The sequence below is a fragment of the Mustela erminea genome, chromosome 13 (genome assembly GCF_009829155.1).
Source record: "Mustela erminea isolate mMusErm1 chromosome 13, mMusErm1.Pri, whole genome shotgun sequence".
Classification (NCBI taxonomy): Eukaryota; Metazoa; Chordata; class Mammalia; order Carnivora; family Mustelidae; genus Mustela; species Mustela erminea.
The window spans coordinates 57,899,200-57,923,314 of record NC_045626.1 but is presented as its reverse complement, the minus strand read 5'-3'; the positions used below and the strand labels follow the sequence as shown (position 1 = coordinate 57,923,314).

The 24,115-nt window shown below is 38.0% G+C and overlaps 1 protein-coding gene across 5 annotated transcripts in view; it reads right to left on the bottom strand.

Moving 5' to 3' along the window:
• Positions 1–9,933: 9,933 nt before the first annotated feature.
• Positions 9,934–24,115, bottom strand: part of ANKRD12 (ankyrin repeat domain 12) — a 130,742-nt gene continuing 116,560 nt past the window's right edge. For all 5 annotated transcript variants that reach the window (XM_032309640.1, XM_032309639.1, XM_032309641.1 and 2 more), the window contains 3 exons: positions 23,611–23,754; positions 14,191–14,286; positions 9,934–13,577 (listed from right to left, as the gene is read on the bottom strand). In XM_032309640.1, the coding sequence (XP_032165531.1) occupies positions 13,392–13,577; positions 14,191–14,286; positions 23,611–23,754 (426 nt within the window). In that variant the 3' untranslated portion in view covers positions 9,934–13,391. The remainder of the gene's footprint in view (positions 13,578–14,190; positions 14,287–23,610; positions 23,755–24,115) is intronic.

Genomic DNA, 24,115 nt, shown 5'->3' with positions numbered 1-24,115 from the left:
CAGCTCAGGTCATGAACTCAGGTTGGTAAGATCAAGCCCCACATCGGGCTCCTCGCTCGGCACTGAGTCCGGCTCTGTGTGAGATTCTTTCCCTCTCCCTACTCTTCCTCCTCTACCCCTCCTTCCACCCCTGTGCATGCCTGCTCTCTCTCTTAAATAAATAAAATCTTTTTTAAAAAGAGAAATTAAAAAATATGTATTCGTTGTTTCACTTAAAAATAATAGATTCTATTGTATTGGAACATGAATGACATTTTATGAAAAATAAGTACATATTCCCCAAAAAAGAAAAATGGCATTATTTTACATTTGTGCTATTCTCTTTAATGTCAAAATTAATAGAAGGCTTTGATGGGATTTTCATATCTGCTCCTGCATTTTTACTGTTGCAGTATCATGTATTATGTAGCCGCTAGGAAACTACTCTAAACTTGTGACAGGAGAATGAAAAAGGCAAAGGATGTTTTAGAATTTAAATAAAAAGAGTTTGGAACTCATGAACCCCCTGAAAATGTTTTGGGACTCCTAGAGTCCCCAGATTCCACTTTGAGAACTAGTACTGCAGATGAATATTGTTGGCATGGAAAGATATTCATGATAGATCAACATTTTAAAGTAGTATATAGGGGCGCCTGGGTGGCTCATTTGGTTAGGTGACTGCCTTCAGCTCCAGTCATGATCCCAGAGGCCTAGGATCAGACCCCTGCATCAGGCTCCTTGCTCAGCGGGGAGCCTCCTTCTCCCTCTCGCTCCACTTGCTACTCGCCTGCTTGTGCTCTGTCAAATAAATAAATAAATAAGATCTTTTAAAAAAATAGTGTATATATTTTTAGAATGATTACTATTAAAGTTGTGTACACAGTTATTTTCACAGTGGGGAAAACTACTCTGTCTCCCTAGGGACAAGCACTTTAGGGGCTGGGGATTCTGGTTTGGAACCCACAGTCCCGTTCTCAACCTCTCTACTTGGCTGACTCAGCTAAATGAGCCAATCTGGTTTTACAGATTTGAATTAAAGTGAGCCACAGCCTATCAGCCTCCCAGACTGCTCCTGTGGGAGGGAGGATCTACTGAAGTAGGAAGGTCCATTTGAAGAGAAACCTCCTTTCTCCATCATTCTCTTCCCTGCCATCCTTCCTCCTTGTTCTGCTAAGGTTCTACTGCAAAGCTATCTAAAGAATGAGGAAAGAAAATGGATTTCTTGGGTGTCTGGGTTAAGCGTTGTTAAGCATCAGACTCTTGATTTCTGCTCTGGTCATAATCTCTCAAGGGTCTCTTAATAAAGAAAGAAATAAAATCTTTAAAAATAGTAATAAGTAAGTAAATATGTGAGTAAAGTCCGTTGTCATTACCTCTGTTATGAATGGTTGTTGAACCACCCAGTAAAAAGAAGAGTATTCCTCTGCATGGGAGTGGGGAGCAGGGGGGTAGGGGTGGGGGTGCTCAGGGGCTGCAGGAGACCTAGCCGACCACTGGGGAAGCTTGGAGAAGATGCTATTTCAGGAGAGATTTGCAAAGGGCTAGCAAGGACTATTGAGATATTTACCAAGCATTCTCAAAAGCCCCTAAAGCTTCCCCAAATTCAGTGTATACATGTGGCTCATTGTTGCTTACCAAATTAGGTCCAAACTCTGTAGCTTATTTATTTAAAATATTTATTATTTTCTTTTCATTGCCCTTTTGTCCCCTTTTCATCGTGCATGTAATACATGCAAGCTGGGGAAAATTTTTAAACTATGGAACTTCATAATGAGTGCCTTTTGCCATTTTAACCCCCAGTGATTGCTCCTAGTTTCGTGTATATTTCTTCTTTTTTTAGTCACATACACTAACATATATTTGCGACAAACGAAATTATGTTAAGAATACTTCACTACAATTTCCTTTTTTCCACTTAGCTTATCTAGAACATCTTTTCATACCAATATATGCAGATCTTTTTTGATGTCACACAAATCTTCTGCATAAGCTAAGCAGGTCTATTTTCACACTTTGTATTTTTCCCATCTTGTATTTCTGCACATTCTTCTTTTTGCTCAGGACAGAATTCTTACTTTTTTTTCTAGCTGCGCAGTTCCTATCCACTCTTGGAAGCCTGTTCAAGTATCACTCTATACAGATATCAAAAATCATCTTCCATAACTCAACACAGTGCCTGGCACATAGCAGGTGAATGAATTGATTAGAGGAATGACTTCCCTGGCTAAAATCCCCAATTGTTTCTGAGCTCCCAAAGCATTTATTTGCACTGACATTTCCCTATTAATGTATATGTGTTCTGTTTCCTTAACTAATCTTAGAAGCTTCTTTAGGGCAGGAATCATATCATCAATGTCTCATTCCTCTGTGTGCAGGGATTCTCTGGTTCTTGGAAGATCCACAAAAACTAGAACCAATGGTCTCCCCTGTAGTAGCCAAAATGACAACAGTAACGAAGATTAGTGAAATTAGTGAAAAAGATAAGGATGCATAGAGTTGAGAGCTTAATGGTTACTTTAAGAAACACGGAAAAGCAGGGCATCTAGGTGGCTCAGTACGTTAAGCAAAGTGGCTCTAGGTTTTGGCTCAGGTCCTGCCTGATTTCATGGGTGGTGAGATTCTGCAGGCCCGTGAAGCAGGAAGAGTCTGCTTGAGTTTCTCCTCTTCTACCCTTCCCTCCCACTCCTGCATGTGCCTGCGTGCTTTCTGTCTCAAATAAATAGATACATCTTTAAAAAAAGAAAAGGAAGGAAGAGGGAGGGAAGGAGAGAGGGAGGAAGGAAAAGAAAGAGAAAAAAGAAAGGGAGGAGGGAAGGAAGGGAGGGAGGAAGCAAGCAAGGAAGGAAGGAGTAAGGAGAAAGAAGGAAGGAAAGAAAAAGGAAAAGAGAAAGAAAGGAAAGAGAGAAAGAGAGAAAGAAAGGAAAGAGAAAGAAAGAAAGAAAGAAAGAAAGAAAGAAAGAAAGAAAGAAAGAAAGAAAGAAAGGAAGGAAGGAAGAAAGGAAGGAAGGAAGAAAGAGAGGGAGGGAGGGAGGAAGGGAGAAAGAAGAACAGAGATTGGCGGTGTTTGGAATAATCAGACTTCTGGAGGCTTAGGCTTGGTCTAAAGGGCAGTTCAGACTTGAAGGGGGCAGAGAGAAGGACTTGGGGGTGAAGGTGAAGGGAGGTGAGTGAGCAGAGGAGGGCTGGCTTGGTGGAGGAGTGTCCTAGCAGCAAACCACCCAGGACAGCCTCAGTCCCTCAGTCCTCAGAGCCGTACCACCTTATAAGAGAGGAACAGCAAGTACCTAGGAACTTAATGCTGTCTCTGTGTGTCAAAAGTCATTTAAGATAAAATTGACCATTCTAACCACTTAAAAGTATACAGTTTGGTGGCATTTAGTAGTCACAATGTTAAGCAACCATCACCACTATCAAATTCAGGGACATTTCTCTCACCTTAAAAGGAAACCCAATACCCATTAAGCAATCCTGCAACCCCTGCCCCACCTTGCCAATCACTAGTCTCTTCTGTCTCTATGGGTTTGTCTCTTCTGGACATTTCAGATAAATGGACTCAGATAATATGTGGCCTTTCTATCTGGTTTTTTTCAGTTGGCATTACATTTTCTTTTCTCTTTTTAAAAAATATTTATTTGAGAGAGAGAGTGCACACACAAGCAGGGAGAGGGGCTGAGGGAGAGGGAGAAATAGGCTCCCCTCTGAGCAGGGAGCCCATCATGGGGCTTGATTCCAGGACCCCAAGATCATGACCTGAGCAGAAAGCAGATACTTCACCAACTAAGCTACCCAGGTGTCCAGCATCTCCCAGGCTCATCCATGTTGCAGCATCTATCAAAACTTCATTCCTTTTTGTGGCTGAGTAATATTTCATTGTATGACATACCACATTTTGTTTATCTAGTCATCAGCTGATGAACACTTGGGTGGTTTCTACTTTTGACCATAGTGAACAGTATTGCTATAAGCATTCAGGTACAAATTTTTGTTGGAACACTTTTTTTTTTTCCTATTGGAGAGACAGAGTGCACGTGCACTCAAGTTGTGGGGTGGAGAGGAGCAGAGGGAGAGGGAGAGAAAATCTAAGCAGGCTCCAGCATGGAGCCCAGCACAGGGTTCGATCTCATGACACTGAGGTCATGAACTGAGCTGGAATCAAGAATCAGACGCTTAACAGACTGAGCCCCCCAGGCACCCGTGAACACTTGCTTTTAATTCCTTTGTGTATATAACTAGGAGTGGAATGGGTTGTATGGTAACCAACTTGTTGGGAAACTGCACCTCAGCTTTCCATAGCAGCTGTGCCCTTTTACATTCTCACCAGCAATGCAGGAGAGCTCCAATTTCTCCACATCCTTGCCGACATTCATATTTTCCATAATTTTGATTATAGGCCTCCCAGAGGGTGCGTGGTATCTCATTGTAGTGGCTAATTTTTTTTTTTTTCCATATGTTTATGGCTCGCTTTTTCCAGGAAGGATTGGAAGAAGTTGAGAAAAATACAAATGATGCAGGAAGGGTCAAATCATCACACAAAGAATTTGAAAGTAAGGAAAATAAGGTCAAGAGAATAACACTGGGTACAGAATGGCACTAAAATGACTTGTTGGGATGAAGGTAACAGACTGATTTTAAGCATTCTCACAGCAAACGCAAAGAAAGAAACACAACCCATCGCAACATCCACGGTATTTGTAGGATAAAAATGAACTAGAAGTAATCTTTTCTTAATATTCATGCTTGAGAGAAAGTTCTCCCATGGGTTCCCATGGAAAACTGCTTTGAATGATTCAACAGAAATATGTATTGGACAAATAAGTTGAGGATCTATTGTGTGCCAAGCACTGCGCTAGGCATTGGCTATTGGCTGTTTTAAAACTTTATCTCCCATTTTTTTCTTATTGTGGTTATGTTTTCCTCTACTATACTGTACATACAGACTTAAATAGTTCTGTTAACATATTTATTTACTAGTTCCATTACTGCTTTTATTTCTCCTTCAATTCCTATTTTTTTCTGGTTGAGGGTCATAATTTTCTACTTCTTTACATGCCTGATCATTTTTTTTTTTAAGATTTTATTTATTTGGGTGAGAGAGACAGACATAGCGACAGAGATACCAAAAGAGAGGGAGCACAAGCAGGAAGGAGAGGGAGAAGCAGGCTTCTAGCTACGCGGGGAGCCTGACATGGGACTTGATCCCAGGACCCCGGGACCATGACCTGAGCCAAAGCCACCAGGCACCCCATATGCCTGATCATTTTTCACTCTAGACATTGTAATTTTTCCATTGTTGGTTACTGCATTTTATTGTGTTCTTTTAGTGATGGATTAGGCTCAGTCATGTAATCGAGCTACCTGGAATCTGTTTGATTTTTTTTAAATATATTTTTTAAGATTTTATTTTTAAGAAATCTCTACACCCAACGTGAACCTCAAAGAACCCAGAGATCAAGAGTCATATGCCCTCCTACCAACTGAACCAGCCAGGATCCCCTGATTTGATCTTTTTTTTTTTTTTAGATTTTATTTATTTATTTATCTGACAGAGAAAGAGCACAAGCAGGGGGAGCAGCAGGCAGAGGGATAGGAAGAAGCAGACTCCCCACGGAGCAGGGAGCCCGATTTGGGCCTCGATCCTAGGACCTTGGGATCATGACTTGAGCCCAAGGCAGATGCTTAACTGACGGATCCACCAGGCGTCCCTGGTCTGATGTTTTTGAAGCTAATTTTTAGGATTGGCCAGAGGGGATTTGGGGCTTATTTGGCTTCACAAAGGCAATGCCCTCCTGAGTACTGTTTGATGCCCTGGGTATTAGATCTTTCCTCCTTGGCTGATGGGAACACAAACTATGCCCAGCCTCGTGTGAGGTCATAGGATTGTTCTGCTACTTCAACATTAATGGAAGTGGAAAACGTTTAAGAATTGTTTTTAGCATGTAAGAAGAATAAATTTTTGTGCCTCTGTTGAAAGAAAATTATGTTATAATGTAATTACTCTGCTACAGAGGTGACTAATAGGGAGAAGGCTTTGAACTATAATACAAATGAACTTTCGAATTAAAAAGCATTACCAAGAGGTGCCTGGGTGCCTTAATCGTTAAGCATCTGCCTTCGGCTCAGGTTTTGATCCCAGAGTCCTGGGATCGAGCCCTGCGTGAGGCTCCCTGCTCAGTGGGAAGTCTGCTTCTCCCTCTTCCACTCCCTCGCTTGTGTTCCCTCTCTCTCTGTCAAATAAATAAAATCTTAAAAAATAAAATAAAAATAAAGAGCATTAACAAGCTGCCATGAAAAATTATAGCCTGTTTCCCCAAGATCAACAGGGGAAAATATTGGTGCCATCACGTAGTATTGTTCAGAATGAATACACAGAGGGGATAACTTGCTTCAGTAATTATTTCTACTCATGATTAGGAGCTTCAAGATTAGGAGAGTTGACTTTATCATAACCTACTGGAAATACGCTATATATTTGAAAGACTGCATAGAGAGTACAGTTCCTGAGAAAAACCTAAAATAATCCTAAGAATGAGAAGAATCATATCCTTAGCATCATATATCTTGTAATATTAGATTATCAGACTGATTGCTAGGCAGTCTTCTTACCAGAGTTCAGAGTTCTATATGTGAACCCTGCCTGATCTTCACAACAATGAAGAAGTCTCATGGTGGAGAATTTCGGAAATTTTGCTACTGTGGATCTTTCTTGTTGGCTGGAACAGTCCTGTGCATAATCCAAAATAACTTAGTTTTCCATGGAGAAAAATCTAATGGCTGTGGAATTCTGAATGAAATTAGACTCATAAGCCCATTCTAAAGTGATTAGTCCAGCCTAGATTTCTGAAGCTTACTTTGTCATCCATCCCATCTACCTGGGAAGTTTTTAGTTCCAACTTGTTATAATAGGGCTGGACTGAGACTATGAAGCTAGTTGAGGAGTCTATCTGGGAAGATATTTGCTCCTTGGTCTAAAAGGAGCATTTCTCTGTAAGGGAAAGCAGGCACAAGAATTTATGTATTATTGTTTTAGCACAAGAATTTATCTCAGTACTAAGAGGTTCACTGAACTTTTTTTTTTTTTTTTGATAAAAAAATTTGCAAAATACCTAAGTGTTTAAGAGGAAACTGGTTAAATAGTTTATGGAATGTCCATATGATTAATGTTTAATGAAATGGTAAATCATTTGCTATTAAAAACATCATGATGTGAGAGATATATAGATCATTTGATATATGTATCACACGGTACCTTTGTCAAAAGCATATCACTTTATTTAATTTTTTTAAGAAAAGATTTTATTTATTTGACAGAGAGAGCACAACAGGGGGAGCACCAGGGAGAGAGGGAGAAGCAGGTTCCCCATTGAGCAGAGAGCCCAGTGTGGGGCTCAATCCTTGGACCCTGGGATCATGACCTGAGCTAAAGGCAGACGCTTCACTGCTAACTGAGGCCACCCAGGTGCCCCAAAAGCCTGTCACTTTAAAGAACTGACAATGTTTGTTGCCATAACGTCTGACCTTTCAAGTAAAGATTAGAATTTTGGAAAACTTGTAGTTGTCACTTAGGGCCTCACAGCTTCTGATTACTTAAAAGACATTTTTTTTTTTAAAGATTTTATTTATTTATTTGAGAGGGAGAGACAGTGAGAGAGAGCATGAGCGAGGAGAAGGTCAGAGGGAGAAGCAGACTCCCCATGGAGCTGGGAGCCCGATGCGGGACTCGATCCCGGGACTCCGGGATCATGACCTGAGCCGAAGGCAGTCATCCAACCAACTGAGCCACCCAGGCGTCCCTACTTAAAAGACATTTTTGATGAAATCAGTGGTGATATTAACAAGTATGAATTTTTGGTATTATAAAGTGAGCTCTGTCGACATTTGGAAGACACATATAACACCGTTACCCAACGTTTTCTAAAGGATCAATACATGATGTTAAAAATCATTCAGTGTTAAAAGAGCCAAAGTGCAAGACAAATAGATTTAATGTAACAGAGTTAGCAAAAGTTGATTATATAGTTTCAGATTCTACAAGGTAGCTAACTTTTAGAAACTATTTGTTGGGGCACCTGGGTGGCTCAGTCTGGTAGGGGTCTGACTTCAGCTCAGGTCATGATCTCAGTGTCCTGGGACAGAGTGCCACACTGGGCTCCCTGCTCAGCATGGAAACTGTCCCCCTGCCCCTCTCTCTGCTTGAACTCTTTCTTTCCCTCATAAATGAATAAAATCTTTAACAAAAAGAAACTATTTGTTGCGTTTTGATGTGGAATCAAAGAACAATGCCCACATTTGTTTGAAAATCTATTAAATATTTAAAATATTAACATATTCTCCCTCTTTCCCTATTGTGTGAAGCCATATTTTCTTCATACAAACCAAACCAAACCAAAACCAAACAAATAATAGATACAATGCATTGAGTGCAGAAGCAGATATGAAATTTTTAGATATCAAGCCCAATATTATGTAATTTGCAAAATTTAAAATAATACACTTTTCCTATTAATTTTTTTGGAAATACATTTTTCATAAAAGTATACATAAATAGGTTTAGTAATACACTTAAAAATTGTTTTTAATTGTTTTAATTTCTACTCTGGTAAGTATCAACTGATATAACACAGAAACAAAAGCCCTCAAAGTACTTTCATGACTCCAGAAACTACTCATTAAGAAAAAATGGAAAGGCAGGCCACAGACTAGGTAAAAACACGCAGGACAACGTATCTGACCACAGGACTTATACACAGAATATATAAAGAAATCCTACAAATCAGCAATAAAGACAACCCAATAAAAATGAGCAAAACATCTGAGGACATTTCACAAAATATGTACAAATGGTCAATATGCATATAAAAAGTAATGTTCAACCTCGTCAGTCATCAGGGAAATGCAAATTAAAGAGGCACAAGGTACCACTACACATCCACCAAAATCACTGAAACTGAAGACTGACACCACCAAACGATGAAGATTCAGAGCAATGGGTCTCTCACAGGGAGGGATATAAAATAGTACAACCACTTTGGAGAACTGTCAGTTTCTAATAAAGTTAAACATACAACAATATTCTATGACCTAGTACTCCAAGGTAGGTATCCAAGAGTGAAAGAATATGTCCACAAAAAAAGATGTGCAGATTCACAGTTTTATTCACAATAGTCCCCAAACTGGAAACAATCCAAATGTCTACCAACAAGAGAATGAATAAACAAGTTTGTACAATACACTACTGCTCATTAATAAAATGGAACATATTACTGATATATGCAACATGGATGAATTTCAAAACCTTATGTTGAGAGAAAGAAGGCAGACACAAGAAAATAGTATATACTCTTTTGATTCCATTTATATGAAACTCAAGAACAGGTACAAGAAACATACAGTGATGGGAATCACAGTGGTCTCTTCTGGGGTAGGGAGTACTAACCGCAAACGGGCACAGGGAACTTCCTTCCATGATGCAAATAATCACAATTCAGGCAATGGTTAACAGTATATACATTTGTTAGGACTGGCTCTTTTTGTTTGTTTAAACTGGATTTAAACCAGTTTAAAAAAAAATGGAGAAGGTACTCATAATGAGCTCTTAAGCTGAGTGATGGGCACACAGGTACGCCACAAAAGCTTGTTTCATTCTGTGTTTAACAGCAGAATTTTCTTCAGAAGTGGGGAAAACGTGGCTACCTGAAAGCTTTTTATCTGGACTACTCAGATATTTTGATACGGCGTATAGCTTTTTTTTAAAACGCATTTTAAAAAGTCATCAATAGAGTTAAATAAATGTGTTTCATAAATAACCTTAAATTCTGTGTAAATAACCCACCTAATAAAACTGAATCCCCATGCAAGCAAAGGTGTTTATCTTTAGGTATTTTTATATGCTACTTTCTCTTATGGAGATATGCACAGGTCTAAAAAGTTTACATTATTTGCTGATATTGTGTAATATTTAACATTTAGTCACTGGAAAAAGTCATTCTAGATTTATTTTTCACTGTTTTTATGCTGATAGTTATAATTCTACATGCTTTTTCCACCATATTGATTAAGGGAATTATTTAAACTTTATTTGCCTCCATCTGTTCTATGAACTCAGGTTCTACTGATTTAAAACTTTGGGTAACTGCTACTGTGGAGGCTTTCTAACCCCATTTTAGGTACAATGGAGACTATGGTGTAGAGAAAGCCACCAAGAAGATGAATTAAAAGGTATTTAATCCATTAAACTCCACAAAGTTTTTCCAAAGACTAGTATCTCTTGCATCCATCTTTTTGCCTTAAATGTTTGAAAGGGATTTTCGGAAAAATCATGAAAATGCTCTCTTTAAAAATTTAAGAAGATAAGACTATCTGATGAGTTTTAAAGTCAATTTCCTCTATATAAAATTTTGGGGGTTTATGTACCAGGAAACCAGAAATAGAATAAAAAATATTGCTAGCTTTCTGAATAACTAAGAAAAATACATATTTAGCACTGCACTCAATTTCTAGAATGAGTATATAACTATTAAGTCTGTTAACGTGAGCCTCATGGGGTATTTGCTTGAGATTTTTGTGGTTATGAAGTTTGCAGCATGTCTAACATTTATAATTCATTTTTGAGATCTCATTACTGAAGAGAGTTGAGCTATTTTTCAGAGGTTGTTGCCCCAAAACGAGTATTTCTATAATTTTACTACTGCCCAAAGTAAACACTGGTGTTTGGCTTAGAGTCACATGGGAGTGGGAAGTAAAAAAACATTTAGCACACATTTCACTCTTATTTTTTCTATAAAAATATAACTCTTTATTAAATAACATGCACAAATATCAACTAGTCATTTATTAAACAGATATGATTTAGAACAAGATTTAAAGAAATACAAATCCTTAGGTACAATTTAGTATATCTTGTTCATGATATTTGAATAGTTAAAAAAAATCACTGATTAAACTAACCATCCTTTATTTCTCTTTCAGAATCCTAAATCTTTTTAGGTATATACCCCATTCCAAGTTTTTTCCTAGTATTTCAGAGCTTTAGAATATAAAGCTCCTAACTACTTAAGTATAAATTACACCGAGAAGGCATTCAACTTTTCGTGTAAGCTATCTGATCAGCTTTGAGTCACTTTACAAGGAAACCTGCAGAAGCAGAAGCATGGCATCAAGGCTCCAGCAACTGGAGGTACCACTGAAGAGGGTGAGAGCTAGGTTAGTATGTAAAAAGCTGGGACAACTAAAATATGCCAGATTCCTGCTTGCTTGTTCTCTTCTGCAGCTTGTTCTGTTTGGCCAAACAGTGATTTCCCCTCCTTTTCCAGTTGGGCCCTCAGAACAAGATGCTGTATAAATTTACACCTCTCTTATTTTCTATGACTTCAATGCTCAATAATCTGGTTTTTTAGTTTTAGGCAAAAGTATAAACAAAATTTGCATTGAGTTTTTCATATTAAAAAGTATTGCTTTTATAAATTAGCTTTTAATGTTCCCAGCCTTAATAAACTTAACTTCAACAAAACCAGTGCTTCAAAACCTACCCTGCCTTTCTTGGCCCCATGTATCCAATAAAAAAGGCCCAAATCTCTCATCTAAATTTCTAAAGAACACTACATCCAACCTTTATAATGAAGTCCTTGCACTGTGTATCTTTTACACGTGCTGCTTTATTGCGCATGCCAAGTACAGTATGAATTAAAATATAAATTGACGTAAAAATTCAAAAATCCCTAAGCTTAATATATACCTTTGCACTCAGAAACTTCAGTTTTTACATTCTCTCCCATTAGCTGGGATTTCCAACTTGCTTGCTGAGTTTAAGTCACTTTATTCCTCATATATCCTTTTTACTTCTCTCTATCAGAATAAAAAATATCCAGCATTATTTTATAATTCAAGAAAGTACTGTGGAAAGTTCTGTAAATTTTATCTCATATATTTATGTTCAATTTTACATATAACCTAATTTTCCTTTCAAAAATGTTTAATAAGTTGAACAGATTTCAGACCTGAAATATTCCTGAATATTTAATCTACTTCATGTTATAGGAGAAACTGGTTTTTTCCTAAGTATATTGCTAATTATTTTATTAAAAACAGCATACCAAATCTTATTTTAGTTATAAAATTCTGAAAATTATGTTTTGCATCTTGATACAAGGAAAAAATATAACATATTAATCAATTTTTCATAAATATTGAAGAGATTGACCAGAATATGCCTGTTTCTTGTACTTTTGACTACCGAATAACTCTTTTTTTGATTTGAGTACTCAGTTTGTATTTTAAAAGTGCAAAGGTTATTAAGCTTAAAACATTATATTTAAGCAATGTAAAAAAGTTTTACAATGATTTAACATGACCAATAAAATTTATTAAACATATTTACATATATTCACAGATTCTTTCATACTTGAGTATTAAAATAGACATTTACAATTTCAGAATTTTCATTCAAAGGCATTTTGGGAGGAGGATTGGGTTCTACTGTGTGAGATGAAAAAAGAGCTGTTTCTTTGCATGACTAATTCTAAATAATGTGTCCAACACAGTGAGTCATAAGTACTATCCCAGGAGACTGGCATGAAACACCCTACACTACTTTAGGCATTGCTTATGGAGAGAGTTAAACTGTAGGAAGCATGCAGTACAACTAAGTCACAACCTTTACAGTTATGGTGATGAAAACAAGCTAACTCAAACACATGCAGGCCTTATTTAAAAGTTTTGCTACCTGAACACATTACTACTACACTCCATACAAACGACAACTTTGGTCCAATAGAACATTAGACACAACAGCTTTACAATTATTTCTTTGTACATGTTTTGACTACCAATCCCTTTGTATACATTTTGACCATTAATTACAAGATTTACATCTGCACAATATGTATAAAATAAGTTATTAAAAAGGAAGACAATATTAAAATTTTTGAAAAGAAAACTGTACAATTAATTTACAGATAAAATAAACTAAAGAAATTTTGTGCCTAGTTTTTCTTCCACATTAGAAACTATTTGGTAGGAATTGAACCTTTTAGCTTACCAATATATTTTAAGATTTGAATACTAGTGGTTATCTTGTTACTTAGGAGCGCTAACAACTTCCAGTGCTGTTAGCAGATTCTCAGCTTTTGAAATATCTACCACGGTCTGCCAACATGCTCTAATGTAATAGTTACCTCTCACCAATATAAATAATAGATTTCAGTTAGAAACTGTTTGGATCTAGGATCCAAAATAATTCTCTTTTCATTCTTTATAAAATGACAGTGTTTACTACATACATAACCAACTTTAGTCAAACTTTACTAACAACTGTAAAGGCATAATATCAGTATTTTTCTCAAAAGGCAGTATTCCACAGTTTAATACTCTTGAGCCACATGAGTTTAAGACGACACCACCAGAAGGAATGGCTGCTATTATATGGGAGTTAATTCAAAGTCATCATTAACATCAACAAGGGGAACATAAAACTCCTGGATTTCATAAATGCTGATAGATTTATAGGTGGCAGGGTCAAGTTCCTGGAGTTTGAGCTGCCATTCTAATCTCTGGACGGCATTTAAAGCTGCAGCTTCATGTTGTTGTCTCATTAAAAGACAGGTCTATTGAGAGGAAGAGAAGAGTTAATTGATTTTTCTGTCAAGTTTGCTTTAAAAATTAATCTCACCCATAGCTTCTTTAGCGATTAAGTTTTTAAATTACACACCCATTTCTGCTTTATCCTGTCTGTATCCATATGCCAACTATTTCTGGGTCTGCAACTTCACCACTCTCTGACCTCACAGACTTTAATTTGAAACTGCTCTTTCAAATAATGAGACTTCAAATTATCAAAAGAATCATGAACACCTAAGAAGTGATTTTTGAAATGGTTTAAAATCTCCAACCAGATAATTTTCTTTATGAATTATTTGTAGTATATATTCTTTCTCTGACTGCCCTCCCCCATTCTTTCATTGTCAGAGCGATCACTAGACTTGGATACTGGACAGCAAGCATAAATGTCCCCATCAGAAACTGCTACTTCTGTGATAGTTTCAACTTTCATACTACACTGGTCTTGAAAAATGGACTTGTGCTCTTTATTTTCCTTTACTTCCCAACTGTAGCTGGCATGAGAATGCATGACTAATGGCTATCTCCTTTCCTAATAGAGCTACACTTTCCATTTAAGAGGGAAGCATCCATTTAAACTGAACTTTTAAATATACATACCTTTAATTTGTCAAATTTATCATCCACATCTTGTAACCAAGACATGAATTGTCTTGCATTAAAGCGATCCCTCACAGAAGTTTTACTGTCATCAGACTGAAAGAGAACATCAAAAGTAGTTGAATACTATGCAATTTACTAGCCAACTTTAAAACCTATATGCCATTATATCTCTTTATAGTATAATGGAATGATGAAAAGAAAGATGGAAACATTTTGAAAAAAGATAAAAATGTAATTTTTTAATGCCTAGGACATTCTTATTAAAGTAAAATTTATTTCATTTCTCATTTTAATTTTAATGTTAATGTTTACCGTATGTAGGGAGAAAAAGTGTTAAGGTGAGCTACAGCACTTTAAGGCCAACATTTTTTCCAGGACCAGTATTTTGGAGTGATCATAAAGAAATTCTTTATCAATTCTTAAGAATACAGTTTTGGGGAGGAGTCAAGATGGCGGAGAAGTAGCAGGCTGAGACTACTTCAGCTAGCCGGAGATCAGCTAGATAGCTTATCTAAAGATTGCAAACACCTGAAAATCCATCGGCAGATCGAAGAGAAGAACAGCAATTCTGGAAACAGAAAAACAGCCACTTTCTGAAAGGTAGGACCGGTGGAGAAGTGAATCCAAAGCAAGGGGAAGATAGACCCCGGGGGGAGGGGCCGGCTCCTGGCAAGCGGCGGAGCAACCGCGCACAAAATCAGGACTTTTAAAAGTCTGTTCCGCTGAGGGACATCGCTCCAGAGGCTACCCGGGGCAAAGCCCACACGGGGTCAGCGTGGCCTCGGGTCCCGCAGGGTCACAGAAGGATCGGGGGTGTCTGAGTGTCGCAGAGCTTGCGGGTATTGGAACGGGAAAGCCGGCTACAGAGACAGAGCCGACAGTAAGCTCGCAGCTCGGGGTGACCTTGAACCGGTCGCAGGCTCAGTGAGCTCGGAGAGTGGCCGGAGGTCAGGCAGACAGGAGTAACTGGGCACTGTTCTCTGAGGGCGCACTGGGGAGTGCGGCCCTGGGCTCTCAGCTCCTCCGGGCCGGAGACCAGGAGGCCGCCATTTGTATTCCCGTCCTCTGGAACTCTACGGAAAGCGCTCAGGGAACAAAAGCTCCTGAAAGCAAACCCCAGCGGATTACTCACCCTGGCCCCAGGTAAGGGCGGTGTAATTCTGCCTGGGGCAAAGACACTTGAGAATCACTACAACAGGCCCCTCCCCCAGAAGATCAACAAGAAATCCAGCCGAGACCAAGTTCACCTACCAAGGAGTGCGGTTTCAATACCAAGGAGAGCAGCAGAATTACAGAGGAGGAGAAAGCCAAGCATGGAACTCATGGCTTTTTCCCTGTGATTTTTTTTAGTCTTGCAGTTAATTTAATTTTTTTCTTTTTCATTTTTTGTTTGTTTTTTTTTTTTCCTCGCCTTCGGGTAAAAATTTTTTTTTTTAACTGTTACCTTTTTCTTTTTTAACGATTTTTTACTAGTTTATCTAATATATATATTTTTTCTTTTTTACATTTTTCTTAGGTGTTTTCTCTTTTTTAAATTCTTTTCTTTTCTTTTTTTTTTCTTTTTTCTTTTTTTTTTTTTTCTTTCTTTCTTCCTTTTTGAACCTCTTTTTATCCCCTTTCTCCCCCCTCACGATTTTGGATCTCTTCTAATTTGGTTAAAGCATATTTTTCTGGGGTTGTTGCCACCCTTTTAGTATTTTACTTGCCCCTTCATATACTCTTATCTGGACAAAATGACAAGACGGAAAAATTCAACACAAAAAAAAGAACAAGAGGCAGTACCGAAGGCTAGGGACCTAATCAATACAGACATTGGTAATATGTCAGATCTAGAGTTCAGAATGACAATTCTCAAGGTTCTAGCCGGGCTCGAAAAAGGCATGGAAGATATTAGAGAAACCCTCTCGAGAGATATAAAAGCCCTTTCTGGAGAAATAAAAGAACTAAAATCTAACCAAGTTGAAATCAAAAAAGCTATTAATGAGGTGCAATCAAAAATGGAGGCTCTCACTGCTAGGATAAATGAGGCAGAAGAAAGAATTAGTGATATAGAAGACCAAATGACAGAGAATAAAGAAGCTGAGCAAAAGAGGGACAACCAGCTACTGGACCACGAGGGGAGAATTCGAGAGATAAGTGACACCATGAGACGAAACAACATTAGAATAATTGGGATTCCAGAGGGGAGTAGAAGGTATACTGGAGAGAATTATTGGGGAGAATTTCCCCAATATGGCAAGGGAACGAGCATCAAAATTCAGGAGGTTCAGAGAACGCCCCTCAAAATCAGTAAGAATAGGCCCACACCCCGTCACCTAATAGTAAAATTTACAAGTCTCAGTGACAAAGAGAAAATCCTGAAAGCAGCCCGGGAAAAGAAGTCTGTAACATACAATGGTAAAAATATTAGATTGGCAGCTGACTTATCCACAGAGATGTGGCAGGCCAGAAAGAGCTGGCATGATATTTTCAGAGCACTAAACGAGAAAAACATGCAGCCAAGAATACTATATCCAGCTAGGCTATCATTGAAAATAGAAGGAGAGATTAAAAGCTTCCAGGACAAACAAAAACTGAAAGAATTTGCAAATACCAAACCAGCTCTACAGGAAATATTGAAAGGGGTCCTCTAAGCAAAGAGAGAGCCTACAAGTGGTAGATCAGAAAGGAACAGAGACCATATACAGTAACAGTCACCTTACAGGCAATACAATGGCACTAAATTCATCTCTCTCAATAGTTACCCTGAATGTTAATGGGTTAAATGCCCCTGTTAAAAGACACAGGGTATCAGAATGGATAAAAAAGCAAAACCCATCTATATGTTGCCTCCAAGAAACTCATTTTAAGCCCGAAGACACCTCCAGATTTAAAGTGAGGGGGTGGAAAAGAATTTACCATGCTAATGGACATCAGAAGAAAGCAGGAGTGGCAATCCTTATATCAGATCAATTAGATTATAAGCCAAAGACTATAATAAGAGATGAGGAAGGACACTATATCATACTCAAAGGGTCTGTCCAACAAGAAGATTTAACAATTTTAAATATCTATGCCCCCAACGTGGGAGCAGCCAACTATATAAACCAATTAATAACAAAATCAAAGAAACACATCAACAATAATACAATAATAGTAGGGGACTTTAACACTCCCCTCACTGAAATGGACAGATCATCCAAGCAAAAGATCAGCAAGGAAATAAAGGCCTTAAACGACACACTGGACCAGATGGACATCACAGATATATTCAGAACATTTCATCCCAAAGCAACAGAATATACATTCTTCTCTAGTGCACATGGAACATTCTCCAAAATAGATCACATCCTGGGTCCTAAATCAGGACTCAACCGGTATCAAAAGATTGGGATCATTCCCTGCATATTTTCAGACCACAATGCTCTAAAGCTAGAACTCAACCACATTAGGAAGTTTGGAAAGAACCCAAATACATGGAGACTAAACAGCATCCTTCTAAAGAATGAATGGGTCAACCGGGAAATTAAAGAAGAATTGAAAAAAATCATGGAAACAAATGATAATGAAAATACAACGGTTCAAAATCTGTGGGACACAACAAAGGCAGTCCTGAGAGGAAAATATATAGCGGTTCAAGCCTTTCTCAAGAAACAAGAAAGGTCTCAGGTACACAACCTAACCCTACAGCTAAAGGAGCTGGAGAAAGAACAAGAAAGAAACCCTAAACCCAGCAGGAGAAGAGAAATCATAAAGATCAGAGCAGAAATCAATGAAATAGAAACCAAAAAAACAATAGAACAAATCAACGAAACTAGGAGCTGGTTCTTTGAAAGAATTAATAAAATTGATAAATCCCTGGCCAGACTTATCAAAAAGAAAAGAGAAAGGACCCAAATAAATAAAATCATGAATGAAAGAGGAGAGATCACAACTAACACCAAAGAAATACAAACTATTATAAGAACATACTATGAGCAACTCTACGCCAATAAATTTGACAATCTGGAAGAAATGGATGCATTCTTAGAAACATATAAACTACCACAACTGAACCAGGAAGAAATAGAAAGCCTGAACAGACTCATAACCAGTAAGGAGATTGAAACAGTCATTAAAAATCTCCAAACAAACAAAAGCCCAGGGCCAGACGGCTTCCCGGGGGAATTCTACCAAACATTTAAAGAAGAACTAATTCCTATTCTCCTGAAACTGTTCCAAAAAATAGCAATGGAAGGAAAACTTCCAAACTCATTTTATGAGGCCAGCATCACCTTGATCCCAAAACCAGACAAGGATCCCACCAAAAAAGAGAGCTATAGACCAATATCCTTGATGAACACAGATGTGAAAATACTCAACAAAATACTAGCCAATAGGATTCAACAGTACATTAAAAAGATTATTCACCACGACCAAGTGGGATTTATTCCAGGGCTGCAAGGTTGGTTCAACATCCGCAAATCAGTCAATGTGATACAACACATCAATAAAAGAAAGAACAAGAACCATATGATACTCTCAATAGATGCTGAAAAAGCATTTGACAAAGTACAGCATCCCTCCCTGATCAAAACTCTTCAAAGTGTAGGGATAGAGGGCACATACCTCAATATCATCAAAGCCATCTATGAAAAACCCACCGCAAATATCATTCTCAATGGAGAAAAACTGAAAGCTTTTCTGCTAAGGTCAGGAACACGGCAGGGATGTCCATTATCACCACTGCTATTCAACATAGTACTAGAGGTCCTAGCCTCAGCAATCAGACAACAAAAGGAAATTAAAGGCATCCAAATCGGCAAAGAAGAAGTCAAATTATCACTCTTCGCAGATGATATGATACTATATGTGGAAAACCCAAAAGACTCCACTCCAAAACTGCTAGAACTTATACAGGAATTCAGTAAAGTGTCAGGATATAAAATCAATGCACAGAAATCAGTTGCATTTCTCTACACCAACAGCAAGACAGAAGAAAGAGAAATTAGTCAATCCCATTTACAATTGCATCCAAAACCATAAGATACCTAGGAATAAACCTAACCAAAGAGACACAGAATCTATACTCAGAAAACTATAAAGTACTCATGAAAGAAATTGAGGAAGACACAAAGAAATGGAAAAATGTTCCATGCTCCTGGATTGGAAGAATAAATATTGTGAAAATGTCTATGCTACCTAAAGCAATCTACACATTTAATGCAATTCCTATCAAAGTACCATCCATCTTTTTCAAAGAAATGGAACAAATAATGCTAAAATTTATATGGAACCAGAAAAGACCTCGAATAGCCAAAGGGATATTGAAAAAGAAAGCCAACGTTGGTGGCATCACAATTCCGGACTTCAAGCTCTATTACAAAGCTGTCATCATCAAGACAGCATGGTACTGGCACAAAAACAGACACATAGATCAATGGAACAGAATAGAGAGCCCAGAAATAGACCCTCAACTCTACAGTCAACTAATCTTCGACAAAGCAGGAAAGAATATCCAATGGAAAAAAGACAGCCTCTCCAATAAATGGTGCTGGGAAAATTGGACAGCCACATGCAGAAAAATGAAATTGGACCATTTCCTTACACCACACACAAAAATAGACTCAAAATGGATGAAGGACCTCAATGTGCGAAAGGAATCCATCAAAATCCTTGAGGAGAACACAGGCAGCAACCTCTTCGACCTCTGCCGCAGCAACATCTTCCTAGGAACAACGCCAAAGGCAAGGGAAGCAAGGGAAAAAATGTACTATTGGGATTTCATCAAGATCAAAAGCTTTTGCACAGCAAAGGAAACAGTTAACAAAATCAAAAGACAACTGACAGAATGGGAAAAGATATTTGCAAACGACATATCAGATAAAGGACTAGTGTCCAGAATCTATAAAGAACTTAGCAAACTCAACACCCAAAGAACAAATAATCCAATCAAGAAATGGGCAGAGGACATGAACAGACATTTCTGCAAAGAAGACATCCAGATGGCCAACAGACACATGAAAAAGTGCTCCATATCACTCGGCATCAGGGAAATACAAATCAAAACCACAATGAGATATCACCTCACACCAGTCAGAATGGCTAAAATCAACAAGTCAGGAAATGACAGATGCTGGCGAGGATGCGGAGAAAGGGGAACTCTCCTACACTGTTGGTGGGAATGCAAGCTGGTGCAGCCACTCTGGAAAACAGCATGGAGGTTCCTCAAAATGTTGAAAATAGAACTGCCCTATGACCCAGCAATTGCACTATTGGGTATTTACCCTAAAGATACAAACGTAGTGATCCAAAGGGGCACGTGCACCCGAATGTTTATAGCAGCAATTTCCACAATAGCCAAACTATGGAAAGAACCTAGATGTCCATCAACAGAGGAATGGATCAAGAAGATGTGGTATATATACACAATGGAATACTATGCAGCCATCAAAAGAAATGAAATCTTGCCATTTGCGACAACATGGATGGAACTAGAGCATATCATGCTTAGCGAAATAAGTCAAGCAGAGAAAGACAACTATCATATGATCTCCCTGATATGAGGAAGTGGTGATGCAACATGGGGGCTTAAGTGGGTAGGAGAAGAATCAATGAAACAAGATGGGATTGGGAGGGAGACAAACCATAAGTGACTCTTAATCTCACAAAACAAACTGAGGGTTGCTGGGGGGAGGGGGTTTGGGAGAAGGGGGTGGGATTATGGACATTGGGGAGGGTATGTGCTTTGGTGAGTGCTGTGAAGTGTGTAAACCTGGTGATTCACAGACCTGTACCCCTGGGGATAAAAATATATGTTTATAAAAAATAAAAAATTAAAAAAAAAAAGGGAGTTGGGGGAAATTGGAAGGGGAGGTGAACCATGAGAGACTATGGACTCTGAAAAACAATCTGAGGGGTTTGAAGTGGCGGGGGGGGGGGGGTGGAGGTTGGGGGAACCAGGTGGTGGGCATTAGAGAGGGCACAGATTGCATGGAGCACTGGGTGTGGTGCAAAAACAATGAATACTGTTATACTGAAAATAAATAAAAAATAAATTAAAAAAAAAAAAGAATACAGTTTTGGAATTAAGACGGCTGCATTCAAATGCCAGCTTTGTGTCTTATTATGTAATCTTGAACTAATTACAGACTTTCTCAATTTTCTACTCCGTAAAGAGGGCTGAATACCTCTTCTAATCTTGTTTTGAGAATTAAGTCTCTGAAGTCCTCATCACAATGCTTGGGCATACAGGCAGCACTCACTCCAATAAACATCTGCTGTAGTTACTACTATTACTATTACCACCGGTGCTATCCAAGTGACATCCAGCCATCATGTAGATGCTCCCAGTTTTAGCTGTTACCACTTCCTCCTTGGTCCTCTGTAAGATGTTTTTAGTATTTAAGATTTTATTATTGAGTCTTTTTAATATTACAAGCTTATTTTGAAAGGAAGTGGTCTGATGAGAAAGCAGGCTAACGGATGATCTAAGCCTTTAGCTAGGGAAGGTAGATTTATTCTCCTTTCCTTTAATTCCTTGGCAGCTATTCTCATAGGAGCCCGCTACTCATTGAGAGACCATCTACTCTAAAGCCAGAGTAGAAGGAAGGGTAAGAGTTCCATAGTTTTCCTCAAGAGAAGGATAAAGTTCGTCTGTCCTTTAATTATTAGGCCAATCGTGGCCTAATCTTCTTTTAGTCTCTGATTTGGGGATCCTTCTAAGGGTTTACTGAGAACACTCACTTATTTTTGATGTTCTCCTATAACCTATCTGGGGCAACAGATTCTTATTTATCAGAAACGTCATCATGTTGTGGTCCAGTGGCTTTCCATCTCAATTTCCAGTTCTGCTATGGATTGCTTTTTATTTTTACATCTTTTGTCATTTCAGTGAGTTTTGGAAGGAAGACAAAATAAAAAGGTATGTTTACTCAACCACTGTGAACAAGAAATCTTCAAAAGACTTTCTTTGAAGCTTGATTTACATTGTTCTAAAGTTGATTTCATTACTCTATAATTGCACAAAACTTTAAAAGATCTCAAGATATTTCATTGTCTAGTCCAGCCTTTAGTAACATAGTTAAACTTTTCATTTCAATTATTAAAAACCATTCATTCTTCCGTTTAAATTCTTTAAAGCTGAGAATTATGTAAATTCCCTCAGTGGCCTTTTCCAATGTTTATTTCTTTAGAGTCAAATAGTTCTTTCTTAAGATCCAACTATTTTATTATTATTTTAGAGAGAATGCATGCAAATGGTAGGTGAGGAGTAAAAGGAGAGGGAGAGAGAGAATCTTAAGCAGGCTCCATGCCTAGTGTGGAGCCCTACGCAGGGCTCGATTTCATGGCCCTGAGAGATCATGACCTGAGCCGAAATAAGAGTGAGACCCTCAAAAGACTGTGAACCACCCAGGCTCCCCTCTTCTCCCACAATTATTATTCTTAATAGCCTTTTCAAATATCTCTGAATACTTTCATTTGGATAAAACAGTCGGTGACTTAAAGTTCAAAATCCACTGTTCTAGTTTAATCTTTTTAAAATTTTTTTTATGAGTTTTAATGCCCAATTTATTTTAATGACATAGTTAATTTATAATTAGATTTTATTTAATAATTTTAAATTTTTTAATTAACATATAATGTATTATTTGCCCCAGGGTACAGGTCTGTGAATCGCCCAGGTTTACACACTTCATAGTACTCACCATAGCACATACCCTCTTCAATGTCCATAATCTTTTTTTTTTCTTACAGAGGAGAAAAATAAAGCCCAGAGAGAACTAAGTAATTTTCTCTGTAATATACCCTACATCCTTTGTGTTTCTGTCTGACTTAAAACAGCATTTCTTAATACTTTTGTGTGATAATCCTTCACTGTCCATGCCTACTCTTCATTTTAATCATTACAGTCTATGACGAATGAATTTCATTCTTGTTTGTGAGGCACAAGATATTCTTACAACTGGTATGTCTGGTTCTGAATTCGTATAATTTCTATGTGTCAGTAAACTCTATTCAAGACATAGCTACAGTTTTTTTCCACAACTGTATTTATTTATTCCAGAAATATCCAAGACCAAAACAAGACCTGGCCCTACTTTAGCACCATCACAATCTAGAGGTTCAATCTGCCTGTAGTGTCTTCCAGCTTACAGTTGCTTTCCAGTTGCCTGAAGGTACAAACACCCAGTTTAGAAACAAATTACAAATTATGTAAAAGGGCACTATTCTAAACACATATTGGTTTTATAAATATCAGCTTTTATAACATGAGCCTGATGTTTAGAGGATTTTAGAAAAAAGATCAAGTGATATAGAAGTACTTTATTCTGCAAGAACTGTTTTTCTCTTTAGAGTTTTACTGATTGCTGGATTCAAGTTTCTTCTGTGGGAAGAGATTACAAAAACACCCAAGCTCTATTTAGGAATATTTTAAGTGTATCAGTGGCACTTTACCTGAGCATCCAGAGGCACACTGTACACTTCTGCGTCCAGTAACACAGTGCACGCGCTAAATGGCAGTGTTTGATTTGCCAATGTTCTTGCAGCTCTGTAATGAACTCGTAGAACTTCCTGTTCATTGGATACAATGAGCTTTTCCTAGTTGAACCAAGAATTAAAAAAAAAAACAAAACACCATAATTCTTCAATCACCTGTTTTTTCAAATAAAATTACTTAAAATGTACTAGAGGACCTGAATTTCAGATAAGTTTTTTTTTTTCTTAAAGATTTTATTTATTTATTAGAGAGAGAATGAGAATGTGCACAAGCAGGGGGAGGAGCAGGGGAAGAGGGACAAGCAGACTCCTGGCTAAGCAGGGACCCTGATGTGGGGCTCGATCCCAGGACCCCAATATCATGACCCAAGCCAAAGGCAGACGCTTAACTGACTGAGCCACTCAGGTGCCCCTCAGACAAGTTCTTTCTTCACAGAGATTGAGAGATTTGAGAATGCAAATT